This window comes from Dipodomys spectabilis, unplaced genomic scaffold (assembly GCF_019054845.1).
Source record: "Dipodomys spectabilis isolate Male_0828 unplaced genomic scaffold, ASM1905484v1 ptg000054l, whole genome shotgun sequence".
Taxonomy (NCBI): domain Eukaryota; kingdom Metazoa; phylum Chordata; class Mammalia; order Rodentia; family Heteromyidae; genus Dipodomys; species Dipodomys spectabilis.
The window spans coordinates 2,196,647-2,220,613 of NW_024870731.1; the positions used below are offsets into that span (position 1 = coordinate 2,196,647).

A 23,967-nucleotide genomic window follows, 5' to 3' on the forward strand; every position below is an offset into this window, starting at 1 on the left:
GGAGGCTGAGTTCTGAGGATCATGGTTCAAAGCCAGCCCAGGCAGGAAACTCCGTGAGACTCTTTATCTCCAATAAACCACTAGAAAACCGGAAGTAGAGCTCTGGCTCAAGTGGTAGAGCGCTTGCCTTGAGCTGAAGAGCACAGGGACAGTGTCCTCGCCCAGAGTTCAAGCCCCACGACCGACAAAAAAAAAAAAAAAGAAAAGAAAAGAAAAAGAAAAAATAAGACAAAGGAGGTACTTTATTAGAGGGCAGGAAGACTCATGGAGAGGGAAAAAAAAAAGTTGACTACTGTTGGGGAAACTATTAGATGAAGCACACTGGGGCACTCGCTGGTGGCTCACGGCTGTAATCCTAGTTAAGCAGGAGGCTGAGATCTGAGGGCCACACTTTAAAGTCAGTCTGGGCATAAAAATCCATGAGAATTTCATTTCCAATTAACCAGCAAAAAGTTGCTCAAAAAAAAGTAGCATGGACTGGGAAGGTGGCTCAGTAGTAGAGCACTTGCCTTGCATGCATGAGGCCCTGGGTTCGATTCCTCAGCACCACATAAGCAGAAAAAGCCGGAAGTGGCCCTGTGGCTCAAGTGGTAGAGCGCTTGCCTTGAGCTGAAGAGCTGAGGGACAGCGCCCAGGCCCAGAGATCAAGCCCCACAACTGGCACACACACACACACACACAAAAAGTAGCATGGCTCAAATGGTAGAGAGACAGCTCTGAATGTAAAAAGTCAAAAGAGAGTGTGAGGTCCTAAGTTCAAGTCCCAGTACACACACAAATATGCAGCAGAGTGATTTGTTTGCAGACCATTACCACCACTTACCCTCCCCCAGTTAAATTTCAGCATAGTATGAGAAGGATCATATACAATGCATCATTTGCGTGTCTAGCAATAACTTCCTTTTAACTCTTGTAACATTTTATGTAAATCAGTAAATATTTGCATCAATTCAAACAATTTTCAGCACTGAAGAGTTATCTGGAGGAAAATACTGGTAAGCAATTTGCTTGTTTTTTAGAATAAATTTGGAGAGTGGAAGGAACTGATATGTAGTTATGAATCTGCACTGAAGGGACTTACAACCAGACTGTTAACTACGCTGACAGTACCAACACCTGAGTGACTAGGAGGTAAGGATGCTTATCAGCATTCAAAAGGCAAAGCTTTTGTTTCCAAAAGCCATATATCTTCAAAGATACCCACAATCCCCACAAAATCCAAAAAGCTTTCCACTGTTCAAAAACACAAAATCTATCTTCTTTGATTTGGTCTGAGGCCACTACTCACAACTGTGTAAGCACCTGCACCATCTGGTACTGCTAAACACACCTAAAAAATTGCCACAAGCTAGCAGTCAGTATCAGGCTGAGATTTCAGAGTATGATAGCACCACTACTCTATCCACTCTTGAAGGAAAAAACAAACAAACAAAAACCCGGTCATTCCCAGAAGATAGTAGCTCACTCTCAAGCTGCTTCCTCTCTAGCGGTTTTTTTTTTCCCTCTCAAGGAGCCCAGGAAAATAGCTTCCTCAGTTATCTGTTTCAAAAGGTCTTTGTGCCATCAAAGGTCCAAACCTGCATGGTATGCCACTGATGCAAGGCGGACTTTTTAGGGGTGAGACATTTACAGGATATTTCTTTTTTCTTTTGGTTGGTCGTGGGGCTTGACTCTGGGCCCAGGCATTGTCCCTCAGCTCTTCAGCTCAAGACAAGCGCTCTACCACTTGTGCCACAGTGCCACTTCCATTTTGTTTTGTTTCTGGTGGTTTACTGGCAATATGGATTTCCTACCCAGGCTGGCTTTGAACCACAGTCCTCACATGACAGCTTCCTGAGTAGCTAGGATTAAAGACGTGAGCCACCAGCACCTGGCCTACAGGACATTTCTAAGAAACTGCATTATACGTTCTTCATGTTTATAACTTAAATGTCCATTGGAGATATTTGAAAATTACAAAGGAATATAAAATCAAAATAACAAAAACAAAAAAAACAAAATAATATAAAAGTCATCTGCACTCTATTACCACATGCAGGTAACTGTAATCAACATTTTAACTGATCCCTTTTCTAACTCATTTAGCATGTGCATAAAATTCCTTTTTTTCTCTTGTTGAAGCATAGTATCTATATGCTAGATCGCATCCTCACTTGGTGTGTGTGTGTGTGTGTGTGTGTGTGCGCGCGCACATGCGTGCGTGCATGTACAAGCACACATGCATGCACCAGTTCTGGAGCCTGAATTCAGGACCTGGACACAGTTCTTGAGTTTCTTTTGCTTAAGGCTAGCACTCTACCACTTGAGCCACAGCTCTAGTTCTAGCTTTTTGGTAGTTAATTAGAAATAAGAATCTTATATACTTTCCTTCTTTGGCTGGCTTTGAACTGCGAACCTCAGATCTCAACCTCCTGAGTAACTACAAACAGGTATGAGCCATTGGTGCCTGGCTACACCCCCACTTATAACTCCAACATCCCCAGTTTCTTGTGTCCTGATTTCTGGCCTAACCACATTATACGCACTCCCTTCCCTAAGCTCCAACTAGGTTTAAAAACAGTCATATTACCAGGTAGGTGCTTGTGGATCTTACCTTATAATCCTAGCTACTCAAAAGGCTGAGATTTGAAGATCAAAGTTTGAAACCAGCCCTAGCCAAAAAAAAAAAAAAAAAAAAAGTCTGCAATACATAGTCCCTATTAGCTAGGGAAAAAAAAAAAAAGCTGGTTGTGGCTCAGTAGTAGAGGCAGCCTTGAGGAAAAAGCTAAGCTAATGTACAAAGTCTTGACTTCAAAAGGTTACACTTATACTTTACTATTTCTTCAACTGAAAGAATGTTAATAATAAAACCAAATTCTACTTCTGGTTAAAATTTACTCTCAATGCAATCACCTTGTATTTTCTGACTGCAGAAGAGAAATTTAGGATATGAAGGAAAATGTCACCATCTCATTTAACATTCACATTGTGCAAATGAGGGAATTATTGTCACAAGGGATCAACTAGGGGTCCTAGAACCCTACCACTGACTGGCCCAGGGAATCCTCTGGGGGTCCTATATCTGGCCATTTGCACAGAGTATATTATTACTCCTAGAAGCTCTGTCTGTGTTCAGTCTACAAAAAACCCAGTTGAGACTGGCTTCCTCCCCCAAAAAACACAAGATCCTATTCTACTTGTAAAAGTCCCAGTATTTTCATTTATTCAGGTCTGTAATATAAGAGAAAACACTTCATTCTGAAAAGATACATAAACAAAAAGGAATCATGGGATATTTTCATCTTTGTTCATTTCTAATGTCAAAAGTAACAGTCTTTGGGTTTCTATAAATACAATTATGCAAATACAAAGAAAGTCTAAGAATTTAAAAAAATGTAGTATAACCTACTTAGGTATACCCCCTCAAGAGACTAAAGGAGAAATGCGATATGCTGGGTCCTGAGAGGCAAGGAGACTTGTAAAATTCATTCATGACTTAATAGAAAGATGTTTTCTTCCTTCATACCATTAAATGACAAAGAAATAGAAAAATCAGGTTGGTGGTACACACCTATAATCTCAGTACCCCAGAGGCTGAGGTAGAAGAGAGTTCAAGGCCAGCCTGGGCTACATAAAACAACAAAAAGATTTTTATGATTGGTACTGGTGGCTCACACCTATAACCCAAGTTACTCAGAATGCTGAGTCTGAGGATCACCACTCAAAGCCAGCCAAGCAGGAAAGTACATCAGCAGCCTGTTATCTCTAATTAAAAACTACCAAAAGGGCTGGGAAGGTGGCTCAGTGGTTGAGCGCTTGCCTTGCATGCCTGAGGCCCTGGGTTTGATTCCTCAGCACCACATAAGCAAAAAGAAAAAAGCCAGAAGTGGCGCTGTGGCTCAAGTGGTAGAGCGCTAGCCTTGAGCTGAGGAGCTGAGGGATAGTGCCCAGGCCCAGAGTTTAGGCCCCACAACTGGACCCAAAAAAAAAAAGAAAAACTACCAAAAAAGCCAGAAGTGCAACTGTGGCTCAAGTGGTAGAGCAGCAGCCTTGAGGAAAAAAACTTAGGGACAGTACCCAGGCTCTGAATTCAAGTCCTAAGAATAGCATGCACACACACATACATGCACGTGCACACACACACACACACACACACACACACACACACACACACAAAAGATTTTTATAGTTTTATAGTTTAGTAATTTTGGTGAAAACTTGGTAATTGGTTCCAAGTTATTTAAAACAGAACTAGTAAGCAGTCAATTAAGCAATAACAAGAACTTCCTTTTGAAAGAAAGATCTTTTTCAATGCAAAATACTGGATATATTTTCTTAATATAGCCTGCATCTATAATTATTAATAAGTCTATAGTTTTGGATTCTGATTACAAAAAAACTTCATGCTTAAATGATGTCTTGCCAAACTGAGTTTCAAATATTTCAGGAGTCAATATAAGCTGTGAATTAAATTCTAATTAAATGGTGGAGAATTAAGAAGAAAGTAATGAGTAATAGACAGGCAATGGCACATGGCTAAAAATTTAGTACAATGAAGACAATAGATACTTTTTACAGATTTAGATACTTTTTCACGAAACCTATATTAAATTAAAGGCAAATGCTTATTTGTAGTTGACCAGAAAATTCTGAACTCTTGAATGTAATACAAGATCTGCCAGGACCAAAAGAATATATTAGAAATTAACTTTCTAACTCAAACAATGATTCTTTACACATGTCTTTACTTAGCTGAATCAAGTATCATGGACTTACAAATCTTTCATTACCATTATGGCACTTACCCAGAGCACACACACATTACTATCATAAAATGCCTTAATGGCACATGTGAGTCATGCTTTAAAAAGATGTTCAATCCAGCAACCACAAGTGTGAACCTGACATACACATTTGTATCTTCAATTGCAATTTATGACCTTGAAAATCCTGTCTCGGTATTGATGATTATAGAGGCCCCCATGTAACCTAAGCCCCAAGTCAATCAGCTCTCTAAGAGCTGAATCAGGTATTAGGAGTCATCAAATAAGAGTCAAGCTCCCTCCTGTCATTTTAAAATATAAATTATGGCCACTAAATATAAACCTTTTCATATAAATAAAAGCAGCTACTTAGTAAAAGGTCCTATATAGTTAATCAGAAAAAGTATCCTTAATCTTATCCTTAGAAAAAAATTTAGCCAGAAAAAAAAGTTTCTTTGTTAAGAGAAAAGGCAAACAAGTTACTTGTATTCAACCTCAGTTGGATTGATCTCTAATATGAATTAATAACATTTAAAAACATACACTGTAGGCCAACCACCAAGTTGAGCAGAGCAGGTGTAAACATTACCTCATCTAAGCCTTAAAATGATGTTAGGAGAAGGAAGTGTGTGTGTGTGTGTGTGTGTGTGTGTGTGTGTGTGTGTGTGTGAGTGTGTGTGTGTGTGCGTGCACGCGCGCACGCGTGTATGTGCACGCGCCAGTTCTGGGACCTGAACTCAGGGCCTGGGCACTATCCCTTACCTTTTTTGCTCAAGGCTGATGTTCTACCACTTGAGCCATACCTCTATTTTTGACTTTTTGCTGGTTAATCCTGCTTGGGTTGGCTTCAAACTTCAATCCTCAGATCTCTGCCTCCTGAGTACACAGAATTACAGGCATGAGCCACCAGCAGCTGGCCTCTATTTTTTTTTTTTTTTTCAATTAGCAAATTGAAGCATGGAGAAGTCAAGATACCTGCCACAGCTCACAAAATTAGATGAGGAATTCCAGTTGGAACCTAGATCTAAGTCAGAAATGATTAGCTGGAGACCCCTGGGCTAACATGGAACATTGGATTCATCTGGTGCGCTGTGTTTGGAAAAAGTTTAAATAAATGTCAATATTTTTAAATGCTCACAGAAAATGCTATTCTGTCTGTGTGTGTATGTGTGTGTGTGCACACATGCACACAAGCATACATGCATACACAGACCAGTACCTTAGCTTTTTCTGTTCAAGGCTGGCCCTCTACCACTTGGGCCACAGCTCTACTTCTGGTATTTTAGTAGTTAGCTGGCAAACAAGTCTCTTGGATTTGTGTTCCCAGATTGGTATTAAACTGCAATCCTTAGATCCCAGCCTCCTGAGTAGCTATGATAATAGGCATGAGTCACAGTGCCCATTCTGTTTGGCTATTCTTGAAAAACACATCTGGCTGTACTCCATGGGAATTCTTCAAGACTACCATGAGCTGAAGTCAAAAAATGCCCACTGCAGACCAGATTTAGGCTACCCCATTTCCTACAGTCCTGCATTTTGGGCAGCTTTGCCCTCTGCTGAGCCCTACTAACCCAACTATGTTTGTCCTTAGGAACAAAGCTATGTGCTGAGAAACTCAGGGAAGATCTTCCTATGGAATGTTTCTGAATACTCTGGAAGACATTTGACCTATTTAAGCTCCCAAATACTGCAATGGCTTAAACAGGACATCATGAGCTGCATTAACTGTTGACCAACCTGAACAGGATCAGAAAATTCTGGAGCCCCAGGATCTGTAATGCTTGAACTTGATTAAGTACAGTGTGTAAGCTATACTACGGACAGTTCCATCCTTCATGGTGAAACCAGTTACTTACTGTCATATCTGAAGGTGATGTTGTGCAGCCCACTGTTTCTGCTGGCAGACCCCACTCCCTGTGGGAAAACAAGACACATGTTGCAAAGTGAAGCCAACCAACTACTGCATCCCTGAATCCCATGGAGTCTAGGCCCATTTAGCAGGGCAGAGACCCCTGGTCACACCAGTCCCTGAGTATCAGCCACTACTCCTTGCATTCATTCCAAGACCCTAGCTGCCAAACACCCTCAAACCCCAAGAGAGTCCTAATTTCCAGCCTATGGGAATCATGAGCACTAACTTCTCCTAAGACAACAGTGGCAGGCTGCTCTATGTTTAGGGGTTAAAGAATTCATTAGAAGTAAAACTGGAAGAGAGACCAGGCCTGCCAACTGGAGCCCTTCCACTTGGATCCACTTTGAACACTGATTGGTCATAAAATTCACCTACCAGAAACCCTCATCAGAAAGCTCTATAAGCTAGGACAGATAGGCAATTCCTCAAGTTTAAGGAAACCGGTTTTTCACCCCAAGACTGGGAATGAGTGTGGGAATAAGCCGTTACTTTTAATGAGAAAATTCTTCACTGCCCCCATACCTATGCTTGGAATACACAGGATGGGTCATAAAAGAAAAAAAAAAAGACCTTAAAAGTCTAACTCTTTACTTGCAGTGATATGGCTATTAGCCATCTGTACTGTTAAGTGGGGCTAACAACTGAGCCCATCTTCCCACTTTAATTACAGTAGCCACAGAGGAGCCCCGAATCCTCCTGTTAACCCCATCTTTTCTTAGCATACACCTTATCCATCATGGGAGTTAGTTCCTGATCTACCAACTTGGGTTTAACTGTTTCTCTATTCTTTGCAATTGTGCCTTCAGTACTAATTGCAGAATTCTCCAAAATACGTAAATTCTGAAGTGCTAAATGATGGGAAAATGTTCTAACCACACAGCTAAAGTTTCCATTTAATGAGAAGGATGTTGGGAGAAACCATATGCTGCCAGGCCTGGAATTTAATGAGCAATTGTTACAGTGAGACACAATATAGAGAATACTTGTAACGGGGCTCAGGGTTTCAGGCCACAACCCTATCATATCCATATGCTACAGGCATGGTCACGCTGTTTATCCTGAAACCAGGCATGCCCACAGAAACTATATTCCTGAGCTCAGATATATGTGGGCCTTGGGAAAGGACAGCTGTGCAGAGAAACACACACACACACACACACACACACACACACACACTCCAAACTAGGAATAAACAAGCAGTAATACAAAAACTAGATCAGCCCTGATTTTCTGAGCTACCCCTTTTTCCTGGTTCACCTTCCTTCTCCAGCTTCTTCCTCCCATCATTTTCCCTCATGTATATAAGACTCCAGAATTCTTTACATGAGTTCAAACTTTGAGAAGTACTGTGACCTTATTAGAATACTAAGTACATCCATAACTCCTTAGGGACAAGACCACAGACTGCAACTAAAGACTGCTTCACTGCCAGATGGCAGAGATCTGAATAACAACCAAGAAGGAAAGCAATCCAATTTCCACAACCCACACCCCAACAACCAAGAAGGAAAGCAATCCAATCTCCACAGTCCACACCCTTTCCCAACTCTAACCCATACCCTTTTCCTCCCTTCAAAGCCCAGAGATAAACATATTCAGCCTCTGTGATAAGCCACACATTAAACTAGATATAATGGTGAACACAACAGCCTTGTCTCACAAAATGAAGTAATATGGCATACATCCTTTCAAAGAAGTGTAATTGGCTGCAAACAAACCTCAAATGACATTTTGATGCTTCTAGCTCCTGTTCAGATAGCAAGCCAGGTATATGTGGTTAGTGTATAAGAACCACCACAGATAAGCACATGATATAGGATGCAAGGCAACATTTGAGTAAGGCTGAGTGGAAGATTAGGATGGCATATCTCAGAAGCTTCACAGGGGAAAGGCAGGTAAGGGGGCTAGAATGGAGATGAAAACTGAGCATCATCATTAGATGGAAACAGAAGTGCAATCTAGAGGCTGAAGTCAGCACATTAGCCCTTCTTTTTGTTGTTGTTGTTTTTTTTGTTTGGGTTTTTTTTGTTCGTTTGTTTTTTTGGGTCCAGTCGTGGGGCCTGAACTCTGGGCCTGGGCGCTGTCCCTCAGCCCTTCAGCTCAAGGCTAGCGCTCTACCACTTGAGCCACAGCGTCACTTCCGGCTTTTTTCTTTTTGTTTATGTGGTGCTGAAGAATCGAACCCAGGGCCTCAGGCATGCAAGGCAAGCGCTCTACCACTGAGCCATCTTCCCAGCCCCCATACCTGACACTTTTGTTCATTGGCTAGTGTTCTACCAGCAGAACCATGCCTCCAACACCTTGATTGGGTTTTTTTGTGCTGGTCCTGGAGCTTGAACTCAGGACCTAAGTACTGTCTCTGAGTTTTTTCTGCACAAGGCTAGTGATCTACCACTTGAACCACAGATCCACTTCTAGCTTAAAAAAACTTTTTTTTGTAAATACATTTTTTGTTATTACAAAGGTGATGTACAGAGGGGTTACAGTTACATAATCAGGTAATGAATACACTTCCTTTTGGACAGTGCCAGTTTTTCCCTTATTCTCTCCCAGTTTTTCCCTCCCGTTCCCACCCACAAGTTATATAGTTCATTTTCAACATAATGTCTAGTCTGCCCCACAGGCTGGGCACTTTGCTATGAATCATACTTGAGTCCTGATCTCAAGGGGCTTTGGCCATCAAGGTGAGCTCTAATGTAGCTCTGCTACATTTATTTTTTCACCCTTTATCCCTCCCTTTCTTTCTTTGTTTCTTTTTCTTCCTTTCTCTTTCTTTCTTTCTTTCTTTCTTTCTTTTCTTTCTTTCTTTCTTTCTTTCTTTCTTTCTTTCTTTCTTTCTTTCTTTCTTTCTTTCTTTCTTTCTTTCTTTCTTGTTGTTGTTTTTGTCAGTCACAGGGCTTGAACTCTGGGCCTGGGCTCTTCCACTTAAGCCACAGCACCACTTCCAGTTTTCTTGTTATCCCTCCATTTCTATGCCCTCCTCTTACCCTCCCCAAAACAGATAAACAAAAAACAAAGCAAAAACAACAAAGAAAAAAACCTCTTGTTCATTTCTGGCTTTTTGGTGGTTAATTGGAGTCTCATGGACTTTCCTGCCAGGGCTGGCTTTGAACTGCAATTCTCAGATCTCAGCCTCCTGAGTAGCTACGATTACAGGCATGAACCACTGGCATCCAGTACCATCTGGGTTTTTATTGTTGTTGTTTTTAAACATATAGGTTTCTCTGGAAGAGGGTTAAAGAAGATCATGAAGCCATGCAGAAAATGAACTTTTCAAAAAGGAATTATTCTGTTTGATAGTATGTTACAAGGCATATAGGAACTCTAGTTACTTGTGGGACTTGGTCAACTTTTCCTTTTTCCTGTTTCCCCTGTATTTCTATTACAACATGTTTGTTTTTGGGGGTTTTTTGGTTTTTTTTGGTTTTGTTTTGGTGACAGAGCCTTCAGCTCTGCCTTAGCTTTTTTGCTCTAGGCTAGTACTCTACCACTTGAGCTACACCTCTACTTCTGGCTTTTTGCTGGTTAATTGGAGATAGAGTCTTAAAAACTTTTCTGCCTGAGTTGCTTTGAACCATGACTCTCGGGTCTAGGCCTCCTGAGTAGTTGGGATTATAAGTTGAGCACTGGCGCCCAGCTTTTGCAGCATGGTTTTAACACACATTCATTGGCACCTGCAACAGCTAATGGACTGTGGAAAAGAATCCAAGACAGGGCTGGGAAGTTGGCTCAGTGGTAGACTGCTTGTATCATGTGCATGAGGCCCTGGGTTCGATTCCTCAGCACCACAGAAGCAGAAAAATCTGGGAGTGGTGCTGTGGCTCAAGTGGTAAGGTGCTAACCTTGAACTGAAGAGCTGAGGACAGTGCCCAGTACCAGAGTTCAGGCCCCATGACAAAAAAAAAAAAAAAAAAGAATCCAAGACAGTAAGATGTATTGCATCATGAATGTGAGAGCCTAAATCCTCCAAATAACATCTCTGTAATACATGGAGCCCAGTTCAGAAAGGGCCCCAGTGATTTGGCTTCACCCAGTCACTGCCCACTAATCATTCCAGCCTGTCTTGAACTCCACAGGCTGGGCACATAGCTATGAATCATATCTGAGTCACGCTCTCAAGGGGCTTTGGCCATCAAGGTGAGCTTATCTAGTCTCATTCCCCTGCTGTCTGTCTTCACTGGCATTCTGTCCCTCTACACCATTCCTCATGTGATCCACTCCTGCCTACCTCCTAGCCACTTCTAGTCTCCAAACCTTTCAAGCACTGTCCTTGATGCATATTTCAAGCAGGCCTGAATTCCCAGATTCCTCTTCTTTCTTCACATTCCCACAGTTCAACTAGAATAGTACTTGTGGATGTAAATGTGAAATAGCAATTCTAATTCTATAGCCAACTGAAAACCTCATGACCTAACTCAAGCAAGAGCCATCATTCCAGTCCCAGTTCTTATCCACACTTTGAAGATCCTTCACTCCTGGAAGTCCTCAGGGCACAACTTCTCAGCACATGAATGACTAATGCTCCTCCAGGCTGTCTTTAGCTCATATTCCATAAAGTTTCAGCTGTTCCAGAGCCCTCAGAAACCACTTGAGAAATTCTCATTTCAGTTATCCCTAAAGATGCTGCTGCTTTCTTTACTTTGTGGACAGAAATGATAACCTCCCAAATAGGCCACATCCCAACTCAAGAAAACGAGACTGCTATTTTACATAGCAAAAGGAACTATGCAAATGTGCTGATGTGATTAAGTTTAAGGATGCTGGAATGCAGAGAGTATTTTGGGTTATTTAGGTGGGCCTGTGACATGATTTGGGTCTCTGAGTCTGGAGGCTAGCAAGTTCTTGGTCTCCTCAGAGAAAAGAATTAAGGATGGACATAGAAGGGAATTAAGCAGGAGTAGGTTTATTAATATAAAGGCAAAAGTATACCTTTCGAGACAGGACAGGTAGACTCAAGGAGGAACACTACACAGAAGGTCCCAAGACCTAAGCTGTTACTGGGGTCTGAAGACATGCAAGAAGTCAGTCCTGGAAATCTGGAATCATGTGTCCTTAACGTTCAGAGATTGAGGTATGTGTTATCAGCTCCTCCTATATGTGGCAGGGATGAGGGGAATTTTTTTTTTTCCTGTAAAGGTGATGTACAGAGGGCTTAGTTACAGAGGTAAGGTAAAGAGTACATTTCTTTTTTGAAGTGTTATCCCCGCCCCCATTTCCTTCTGCTTCCCCCTCCTCCAGTAGGGGGAGTTCTTGACCTTGGACAGTCAGGGGGCTTCAGGTCAGCAAGCCCCTAGGTATGTCCCAAGTTGCTCTGTTAATCAGCAGTCTAAGATGTGATAACTTATTAACGGCTATGCAATTGTTCTCAGCCATGAGGTTTTCTAACTGTCAAACTAACTTCTAGGTTAGGCACACAGTATAAGAGAGAGACTGAAGTTAGTATCAAAAGAAAAGGAGATGTGACAATAGAAGCAGGAAAGCAAAGGGATGGAAGGAGAGAAAGGACAAAGACAGAGGAAGATTAGAAGATGCTATACTTAGCATTCTGAAAGTAGAGGAGAAAGGGACTCCTAAACCAAACAACACAAGCAACCTCTCCAGAGGTGAACAGGTGAGGAACAGATTCTCCCTAGAAGCCTCGGAAAGAACCAGCTTTGCCAACACACCAGCTTTAGGAGCTTCAGACCCATTTTGAGCCACTCAGTTTGTGATAATTTTTTTTTAACAACAACAATTGAACGCTAATATACCTGTAGATCTCACCTGCAATATAGATGAACTAGTCATTCTTCCATCATACACTAAGAACTCAACACAGTCCTATAATGAGCTATTTTCCCTGGCTTCAGGCACTGAAGTCACTGAGTTAAGTTATATATAGGGAAAGAATGCTGAGCCAACCCCCTCTCTTATTTATGGCCTATGAGTCACCTATGAATCCCATCTCCTGCCTAGTTTCCCATAGCCATTCCTCCTCAAAGGTAATGAGTGGCCAGTTTGGGGTAGGATTTCTCCTTAGGGGTAGAAAAATTTGGGTCAGTTCTAACCAAACTAAGGTCCCTGTGAATTGGAACCCTTTACATCTTTAGCCTGACCTTTGTGCAACCAACTCCTACTTAAGGCTTCATGCACATGCATTGTATCTCATACATAAAACTATGAGATTACAGCCCTGTACATGCACAGATCCCTTCTGAAAATCTGACAGGACATGATCCCTTATTTCCCTAGGACCAACCCACTGTTATTAGTATGAACTCTTCCCATATTCCCCAAATCCTATTAACCAGAAAAGAGGCAGAAGTGGAGCTGTGGCTCAAGTAGTAGAATGGCAGCCTTGATTGGAAAAGCTAAGGGACTGAGCCCAAGCCCTGAGTTGAAACCCCAGTATTGGCACCAAACAAACCAACAACAATAACAAACCATAACAACAACAAAAACCTGAGAGAAGCTGAGCTGCAGGGCAATTGCCAAGAAAAGCTCGCAGAAGGTGCATCTCCCAAAGCCTTGAAGATTGTATATGTGGGAGAGACAGGTCAGGGCAAGATGGCTACTGCTGACCAGTAGGCTAAGGAGTGTATTCTGTGATAGTCATGGTGAGAACTGGAAGGCCCATTTCTAAAAAGTGTGCACACCGGAGTGAAAAGGAGAGAAGACAGAGGGCAATAAGGCAGCTCCTAAGACTCCTGGCCCACTATACCTGCCACATAGTCAGCCCTTGATAAATATTAGTTTTCTGCCTAAATAAATGATCGTATGACTAAGCCAGGTAATACGTACAAGAACTTGGCTTGGTATTGCACAGTGATTTATGAGCTTAGAATCAGGGACCTCCCCAACAACAACCAAAAAAGAATAAGGACACTTGCAAAGCAGGTCAACAGGTTTGTAAACTGTTCTTCAGGAAACAATCCCAAGCTTTTAGCTACTAAATCTTTTTTTTTTCTACATCAGTTTTTGATATTTAATGAACTGACAATTAGAAGTACTTGTTTGTTGCCTGTTACTTAAAACCTATAAATGCCAATGCTGTGGCCTCAGGGTGCCACATTCTTAGTTAATTAACCACTCCAGTTTGCTGCACTAACGGGCAGCTTTTAATTTGTTCCAAGAGGAACTAAGAAGCTAGCACCCAGTGCCTGGAACTCTGATACATACAAAATTCTTTTGATTGGCGCTGAGTAAGCAGGAACAGAAGCAGCAAACAGAAACGATGAAAAAAAGATCTTTTACCGAGAAAGGGGGTGGGAGTGGGGTTAACGTTTAAGTGCTCTAAAGGAATAAAATTCAAAAGACAAAACCCACACCACGCTCCAGCCATATGGCAAGAAGCAAAGGCCTGGACACAAAGTCAGCCACTGGATAGGATTCCTCCCAGAGAGGCTGGGAGCTACCATAGAGGGCAGGAGCGATTCCACCACTGATTTTCTGAGGAGCCTTGGAGGATTCTAAGCCCTAAGATACCAACTTCCTGTCCATTTCCAATAGTTCAAATGCTATTTGGGAAAAATGCATTTTAAAAAGGAGAGCACATTGTCAGGCACTGGTGGCTCATGCCAGTAATCCTAGCTACTCAGGAGGCTGAGGATCAGAGTTCAAAGCCAACCCAGGCAGAAAAATCCTAGCAAGACTCTCCAATTAACCACTCAAAACCTGCAAGTGGCGCTGTGGCTCAAAATGGTATAGCACTAGAGCAAAAGAACTCAGGGACAGCACCCAGGTCCTGAGTTCAAGCCCCACAACCATGGGGGGAAAAAAAAGGACAGCACTGTAAATGTGGTGCCCACTTCCCAGTAAAATATTAACACAACTGCATTCAAATCAACTAAAAGCTTTCAGAAAATTGGGAATGTTTTAATGAATAATCTTGGGGTAAACAGTATTCATCAGAAAGAACTATGAGGCCAGATGATGGTAGCTCACACCTAATTCTGGCTACTCAGAAAGCTTAAATCTTACAATCACAGTCAAAGCTAGTCTGGGCAGATAAGTCTGTGAGACTCATTTCCAATTAACCACCAAAAATCCAGAAGTAGAGCTGTAGCTCAAATGGTAGAGCCAATCTAAAGGTCAGAGACCAGGCCCTAAATTCAAGCCCCAGTACCTGTAATGATGTGTTGTAAATCAGATACAAATCCAGTCTTGAGAAAATAGAGAAGTCACATTTTAAAAGACCAATTTTGAAAGATCCAATCAGGAGGTCTTTATTGGAGACCGGTGTCTGCAGATGGACTCTCATCTCAAAGATCTGCATGCCTGAACAAAGCTTACACAAAGCTTTTAAAGACAAAAACCACATACTTGGGTGGAGGCTAAACCAAAGCAGACATACTCCGGTATAAGCTCAGGTACTAGCAGAACTTTTCCATCTAGGGAAGTTAACACCTCAACCTTCCAGATAGGGGAAATCTTAGAGCTATTTAGAGGTGGGTGGTTCAAGTCATTTAGGGAGGTAATCAAAGCAGAATCAGAGTATTCTCTGTGCCAGGCTTTCCCAGATCACCTTGAGCTAGGCATGTGCAATTCAATGAATGACTTTTCTCACCCCTAGCTTTTTCATCACTGGGTAGAGAGGTCACTGCATAGAGAGGTTCCTCCACCCAGCAAGAGGCACCAGGATGGCCATAAGAAGTTACTTAGACTCAACCTCCTTACCTGATACTTGTGCACACATGCACACATACACACATACACATCTATGAAGATACTTTTTAAAGGCATAAGTAGTAACTAGTTGATGTAGTAACTTTACTTGATGAGATAAAATGCGGACAGAGAGCACAGTGAAGCATGAAATATAAATCAAGACAACACTCTTGCCCATGAGCAATGAACTTGGGAAGGGGTCAGGGAGGCAGAACTCAGGTCAGGTGACTCTGGACTGGTTTGGATGTTTTCATAAACAGACAGATCCCACTCACTCCAGTGCAAACCTTTAACTTAAGAAAGAAAGAAAAAAAGTCAGCAATTCAAAGAAACCCCAGGTGATGTAAGCAGAAGAGAATGCTGGCAGATCCAAAACATAAGGAAAATAAATCACAAAGCCAGCCTGCGCCTGGATCTATTCAAGATATATTCCCTCCACATTCCTGGGAGCTGTTTCTTTCTCTTTTCCTCTCCCTCCTCTGAACTCTCCCTCCCCACCTCCTTAGTTGCAACCTACTTCAGAAACATAGATACCAGCAGTCTGATTTGGGGGCTTTGATATCTAGCAAGAAACACATGAGCTCTGGGGGAGTGCCATGGGGTTCCCTCAAATAATTATTCCATTGGCAAAAACAAAAACAAACAAACAAAAAAAACCCTGGAGATCTTAAGCTAATTAAAGAGATTTCCTCAGGGAGGTAGGAAATCACTACTGCAAAGTATGGTCTGTGCACCAGACCAAAGCCATAATCATGATTCATCTCTGACATGCTGCTAATCAGCACACACATGTTCCTAATTTTACGCTCCCCAAAGGAAAGCTGAAGGGACAATTGTTTCTGAGCTCTAACATGGAGTAGGTGCAGACCAAGTTCCCATGTGTCCTGCTTATCAAAGTGAAAGCCCTAGCTTTCAGATACCCCTGAATCTATCTCCTCAACCGATTCATTAAAGATAAAGGCGTGTCGGGATATTTTACACAGTTTTGATTCTCAGCAACTTCTAAAATGATGGTGGCCCACACAGAGTTTACTATGTTTTAAAATGTCCTTCCCTGCTCCTGACTTAACTTTTTTTGTCAGTTGTGGGGCTTGAATTCAGGGACTCTGAGCTGTCCCTGAGCCTCTTTGTGCTCAAGGCTAGTGCTCTGCCACTTGAGCCACAGCACCACTTCCAGTTTTGAAGTGGTTAATTGGAGATAAAAGTCTCACAAGGACTTTTCAGCCTGGATGGGCTTGGAACCTTGATCCTGAGATCTCAGCCTCCTGAGTAGCAAGGAGTTAGGCATGAGCCACCAACACTCAGCAAGACTTTTTTTGTTTTTTTTTTTTTGGTCCGGTTGTGGGGCCTGAACTCTGGGCCTGGGCGCTGTCCCTCAGCTCTTCAGCTCAAGGCTAGCACTCTACCACTTGAGCCACAGCGCCACTTCCGGCTTTTTTCTTTTTGCTTATGTGGTGCTGAGGAATCGAACCCAGGGCCTCAGGCATGCAAGGCAAGCGCTCTACCACTGAGCCACCTTCCCAGCCCCAGCAAGACTTTTTTATTAATACCTTACAACTGGATCATACCTGTTCACTTAAAGTCCAGAGATATCAGGGCACAGGCCCCTGCCCCCAAAGGCTTGTAGGCATAGGCATGCATGCATACATGTGTGCATGCACACATACACACACACACACACACACACACACACAAGATTGTCTTCATGTGTTTGAAAACAAAATCAAACAAAGTCTGTAGCCTTCTTGGTTTCCAAAAGCAAAAGCCTAATTCATTTCTCCTCTAAGTCTATTAAGGATGTGAGTTGTGTATTCTCCCATGGTTGATACTACTCACAGACAAGATTGTTCCATTTTTCCAGTTCTGAAATGTTAAAGGCAGACTATAAAACATGCCTCCAGATGGAGAGCCAGCCCTTTCCCTCTGCTTCACACCACTCCCCTGCACTCAAATGAGAACCACATGTTAGCAAACCGGCATCTTCAAGGTAACAGGCAGCCAATCTGTAGCTTAAGAAGGCTACACAGACAACTCACAGAGATTAACTGGTTTTCTGTAAATACGGGGTACAAAAAAGAAGCAAACAACCACTGAAATACCCACCCAACAAATCAGCAAGTGGCTTGATCTTACTTAACTGTGAAAAGAACAAAGACTTTACTCCAGAAGCCCAAGAAAGTCTCTTCCAAGAATGAAAAATAGTGATTAGACAATAGAGAAAAACTTAAATCTATAAACATGATTGCCATGCCTAAACCAAGAGGAAATGTTCAGCTCCAAACACAATTACTAATAAAAAGCTTTAGGACCACACAGAGAGCTGTATGCCAATTTGTGCCTATTTCAAATACTGTTTCTGAGGGTCGGATAGTCTCTGATTACTGTGTCACATCTGGAATTCTGCTTTCACAGCACACATACTCCTGAAAAATGGGAGACTGTGATGTTGCCATGGGGATCTAGCCACCTCCCCTCCAGCGGAACTCTGCATTCTCTCTCTCTCTCTCTCTCTCTCTCTCTCTCTCTCTCTCTCTCTCTCTTCTCCAAGGTAGATTTCTCCCACTTGAAAATTATGGAAAGCTACTCCATTCACATTTTGGTGCTAATCCAAACAGTGAAGGCTATGTTAGAAAACAATGTTCCTCCCTGTCTGTGACATGGATAAGTCTGTGCACATGGTGGTCCTGAACTTAAAAAAAACAAAAACAAAAAACTTCTATAAAATGAAAAGGGGGAAGCAGCAAGTCGACATTAGACCCTGTTTCCAAACCCATGGCTTCCTCACTTCCTCTGAGAGGGGGACAGGCTTCAGGTGTCCTTGTTGAACTACAAAAAGCCAGGATGGAGCCAATCTGCTCAAAACGCCTGCCACTGCAAGCTGAGCTTCTAATACTTTGTCTGCAGTGCTAGTGTCTAAGGTTGGGGGGCGGGGGCTCCTTGTTTTTAATTGTTGATGACTCTGGTGTGGTTAAGTGGGAGCTGAGTTTCTAGAACACCTTTGGAGAATCCTTTGGTTTTCTGCACAAACATTTATTAAGGACGTCTCGGGGAGTTGCTATCACTCCTTAGGCCACCCAAGAGCTTCTGAGGGGCCCAGAGGCCCGAGGTCTAAGACCATGATTAGATTTTCTTTTTTTTAATCCAAAGATTACAATTGAAAATGGGGGAGGAGGTAACATCTGCACTTGTCCACTCCCTTGGGATGCACACTTCCAAATGGCCCTCTCCAGGTGTGTATTCCAAAATTCCAAATGTATCTACACCAACATCCCCCTGTGTGCTTTCACAGACACAAGTCCATTTCCCTGGGACTGTAACTGGTTCAAGACTTCCATCTATTCTCCCAGGAGCATTATCCCATCAGTTCTGACTACAACTTCCCCTCTAAAAATAGAGTGAGCTTTCCAATATGTATCATCCACCTCTCTGCAAGATCCTGCCGGTCCCAGACGATTTCCTGGAAATAAGGGAAGGAATCATCCAGCTGAGAGGTGAAGCAATAGTCACCAAACCCTGACCCATGGAGGAAGGGAGGGTTTCAGGCTCAACAATATTCAGCAACTGCCTGAGTTTTGGACTGAGCCATTTCCATCTAGCCTCTTGGATACTGAATCTTGAAATAATGCCCCAGAGATGTGGCCATAGTTAAAGAGAGAGACAGACAGACAGACAGCGAGGGAGGGAGGGAAAAACAGAGACAGACAGACAGACACATAGACTTATCCCCACTTCCTTTGCTCACTCAATAAAAAAAAACAAAAAACATTAAGCATCAGGAAGTCAGCAGCTTTGGCTCCAGGTGTTAACACTTAGCGCATCCCGCCCAGACCCCTCCAGCTGGAGGCTGGCCGCCTGGGAGCCCGACACAGCAATTAGGCCTTTCCTGGGCTGGGCGCCTTTGTCCCCTCACTAACATCATTAGTGTCTGACTTCCTGTGCACAACAGGGCCTCCCAGGGGGCAATCACTGGCTGACCCGGGCAAGGCATTAGACTTCCTTTGTCAAAGACCCTCAAATGTTAACAAGCATGTGAACAAGCCTCACCTCCCCCCACCCTCCCCTCAGCCTCCGGTCAGGCTCACTACTTGGGGCAATTCACAAGTTTCAGTTCCCCCCAGCTGTGCTGGTCCTAGTTTACTTGAGAGAAATACCAAGTCTCCATGTTGAGGCCTCCAAATCTGATTTCCTAAGGCTTTTCCTGGAAGCATGCAACTCATTTGCTGAGTGCTCACTTGTTCCTAGGACTGTCCTGAATTAACTAGGGAGAACTGGACAAGATTACCACCCAGCGCAGAGTCCCCACAAGGCACAGGGGATGCTCCATTCACACGTTTCTGGAGACCAAAATGCAAGTCAGTCTCAAGAAGGTTGTTCTTGTGAGGATAACCTTGGGGCTATCAGACACTGACCAGATCTGAAAATGAACTGAGTGTGAGTTGTCCAGTGATCTCACCATTACTGTCCATCTCAGTGATGCTATCACCACTAGAGCCCAAATCATTAACTCCTCTAGCCCCTTCCAATAGTGGGCTTCCGCTTTGTTATTTGGAGGAACAGATATCTTTGAGAGTTTGGTGAAAGTTTTGGTGGGCTCTGGATCCTTAAAAGACCACCAGCCCTTCACCTGCCAGCCTGACAACCAGGCCTACCCCTCTGAACACTAACAGATCTGCTGAATGACACAAGTGAAAGAAACTTTGGTGACTAAAATCAAACTTCAAATCCAAGAACTGTGACTGGAAGTGAAACCTGTTTTAAATAGAATTAATGCTGTCCAAATATGTGGTATTTGTTACAACTCAGTAAAACCCAACACTTTGTCCAAGATGCAGGGACTCATGAAGTTTATAGAGCAAGGACATCAAAGGTAACAACTATTTATGCTGTTTAGCACAGGAAACCTGTTAAGAAAGAAGTGTCCTTCACTTTTCAGATCACCGGTGCCAACAGCCATGTCTGATTCAGTTTTACTGAATCAAACTAAAAAATAAACCACAGTTTGGCTAATTCCTAAGTCTATGGATATGGAGGAAAATATAACACCCAGAAGATGAAGAAAACAGCTGACTTCCCTACTCTTGCTAAATGGCCTTTGCAGAGTGTAGTATTTGTGGTTAACACACAGCAACTGCATTAGGTTCTGGATATATTTTTAAATATTTGCCTAAAGCCACTATGGGGAGTCATAACCTAAATCTCCAGAACTCCATTCTTTTCCAGCTAAAGACTGATGTGTGGCTTTGACTCCTAGCAATGGCAAATCTCATCCAAGCATCGAAAATCAGCTTCTGAAGTTCAACAAAGTACATCATCATGAACATGACTCCAGATTCCTCACGGTTTATCTTTGGTAAGTGTTATAAGTTCTGAAGGACAAATTATTTCATTATGGCTTCCCATTTTACCTTTTACCAAACTTTAAAATGGTAGGCAATCAAAAGGATACAGTATAATCAAACCCTAATGATCCAACTTTACATATCCCCCACTTTCTTAGATGGAAGCCAGCAGTCTACTCTTAAACTATAGGCAATAAATCTATGACTTTCAATTTCCCAGAGATACCACATGGAATTACCATTAATACACACACATGTAACCATACACACATGCATATACACTATGACACACTAATTAAATCATCCTATGATAGGCCAGGAAATAATTGTGTTCCCCAAGAAGTAATCAGTTTTGTTTTCATTTTTCCAAACAGCTAGCAGGTCCTTTCTGAGAAAGAGTGGTAAAGAATGATATAACAGGGCTGGGAAGGTGGCTCAGTGATAGAGTACTTATTTTGCATGCCTGAGGCCCTGGGTTCGATTTCTCAGCACCACATAAGCAAAAAAGAAAAAAGCCGGAAGTGGCGCTGTGGCTCAAGTGGTAGAGTGCTAGCCTTGAGCTGAAGAGCTGAGGGACAGCTCCCAGGCCCAGAGTTCAGGCCCCACAACTGACAAAAAAAAAAAGGAAAGAAAAAGAAAAAAGAATGATATAACAATGAAGTATGAACATTTTAGCTGATTTTAGATTTCTGTGGATGAAGGTGACAGTGCAGTTTTCCCAGGTATCAAAGTCTCCCTGCAAATCTTCTATAGTGTTAGCACAAACTAGGAGAAGTCAACTGCAAAGCGAATTGGTTGTCTGTCAGGCAAGGCAGATAGAACTACATGTAGAGGCATATCTCCTCCCCTGGTGACCTATGAAGGCTGAAAGTGAGGCTCTTTTTTCTCTATGCAGGGCTGAGACAGGCAAAAAGCATATACAGTCTCTTTTCTTGCAGGAAGAAGTGAATGTATAGTTCCCTTTCATTAGGCTTCCCACGGAGAAATGTTTATAAAACCAAAGCATATGACAGAACTAAGTTAGAAGCCAGTGTAACATTTTGTCATAAAGTTAATGTAAAACAAAAGCTTGCCAGAAAAGATTAAAAATGGTTGTGTGTGTGTGTGTGTGTGTATGGTTGTGTGTGTGTGTGTGTGTGTGTGTGTATGGTTGTGTGTGTGTGTGTGTGTGTGTGTGTACTGGGCCATGGTCCGTAGCTTTTTCACTCAAGGCTGATGCTCTACCACTTCAGCCACACCTCCACTTCCAGCTTTTTGCTAACTGACTGGAAATAAGAGTCTCATGGTTGTGTCTTTCCAGGCTGGCTTTGAACTTTGATCTCAGATTTCAGCATCCTGTGGCTAGGATTACAGGCATAAGCCACCAGCACCTGGCTGCAATTTTTTCTTTTTTCTTTTTTTTGGCCAGTCCTGGGGCTTGAACTTAGAGCCTGGGCACTGTCCCTAAGCTTCTTTTGCTCAAGGCTAGCTCTCGACTAGGAATATGGCATAGTGATAGAGTGCTTGACTAGCATGCAGGAAGCCCTGGGTTCGATTCCTCAACACTACATAAACAGAAAAGGCTAAAAGTGGTGCTGTGGCTCAAGTGGGTAGGGTACCACCTTGAGTGCAAAAGCTAAGGGACAGTGCCTAGGCCCTTGTGCATGCATATACATACATGAACACCACAATCCTCCACAACCCTGAAGCCCATCATTTTGAAGTTGATCCCTCCATCCTGCCACTTGCATCACATAGACTCTGGTTTGACATAAGCTAGTTCCTCAGACACAGAACATTTGTTCTGAGCAATCTCCACCCACTACAAAAAAAAAGAAAAGAAAAGAAAAAGTCATTCCTTTTGAGAAAAACACATGGGACCTAAAGGAAGTAACAAAAGGAGCCTAATAAAGTGAGAATTAGGAGCACTGGGCCAAATTCTTCCCAAGGGTCCAGTTGGCTTTAATCATTCATCATCATTTTCTATGACAGGAAAGGTCAAGATAAGTAGTAACACTAGGCCCTTTATCCTGCTCCAGAGCCTGTAGTGTCTGTGGAAAAGGTAGATGTCAGATACATCACTGACGCATCTCTGCGATCAGTGAACAGAAGCTGAGATTTCAGTAGGTTACCTACTAATGTAGGTATCCTGAATGCTGTTGCGAAGGGCAACCAAATGACTATAATTTTCCTGTATGTTTCTTCAAAATTACATACATCTAGGGGATTTGATGATTAGTTGACAGATCTTATGTGAATAAAGAACTATGTAAAATGAAAAGGGAAATAGACAAATCCAGGAAGCAGTCGAACAATGTCCCCCCCCCACACACACAGTAATCCCATTATTACAGCAAGTGACAACCTGAGTACTTCCCCTCTTTCCAGAGGACTGGAGAGATGGGGACCACACCAAAATAGATTGATTCTAAAGAAGGGATGAAGAGTTGAAACAATTTACAGGTTAAAAACTGCAAATTCTGTGTAGCCTGGGCATGGAAAGAAAAAAAAAAATGATCAGTGTCTTAGAAACGTAGCCCAATTTAAAGGCAATATTTAACTCTACCCTGAGGTTTCTCTCCTCCTCACTAATAAGCAACCTTAGAAAATGCCCCAGATGCCTGAAGAGCTTGAAGTGTGATTTTACACACTCGCAGAGAAAAAAAAGGCTAAGCATGACTCTTGCTTCTAGGACTTCATAATCCATTTGGGAAAACAGAGGTAAAAGACAAGAAACTACAGTAGTGTTACACTTTCCAGAACAAATATGTTAAGGTGTACAGTCGAGGTCCAAGTGCAATAAGACTTTGGAGCAGGGAAGAGGGAATAGACAAGACAGAGGAGCTGGGAAGTGTCTTCACAGGGAGCCAGCACCCTGAGGCCTATGGGCTTTGGGGCAGGTAAAAGGTTCAAAGAAGACCACTGCAAGCAGATACAGACACACTAGTACCTGTAACCCATTGCACAGCCCTGTACCAACACTGACCACCTTTCAATAAATGCCTGCTGCTCCTCGAGGATGATGCGATGTCCTCCTTCTCACTTTGTCACCCTCCTTGTCACTCTCCTTGTCACCCAAATCCCAGTTGATGGCCCTAGAGGCACTACTAACCGTTTTGACCCTTTCATGTTAAACACCTCACCTGATCTGAAACGATGAGCACCATGGAAATGAGATGGACAATTTGATTCAGCTTTGCATGCAGTGTACATCTTAGATATCAGGCAAGACCCAAAGTGGTCATTACAGATGCAACCATAAGCCAGGATTTGGGTGTCCTGGGGTTAGGAGAAGGGCTCTGTTGCAGGCAATATGGCAATGGGCTAAGATAAGGGTAGAGAGAAGAAG

The 23,967-nt window shown here is 42.6% G+C and overlaps 1 protein-coding gene across 1 annotated transcript in view; it reads right to left on the bottom strand.

Annotated features, from left to right (window-relative positions):
- Il17rd (interleukin 17 receptor D) overlaps positions 1 to 23,967 on the bottom strand; it is an 87,361-nt gene that overhangs the window by 36,152 nt on the left and 27,242 nt on the right. Inside the window, exon 2 of the mRNA XM_042680058.1 lies at positions 6,599 to 6,656. Within this exon, the coding sequence (XP_042535992.1) occupies positions 6,599 to 6,656 (58 nt within the window). The remainder of the gene's footprint in view (positions 1 to 6,598; positions 6,657 to 23,967) is intronic.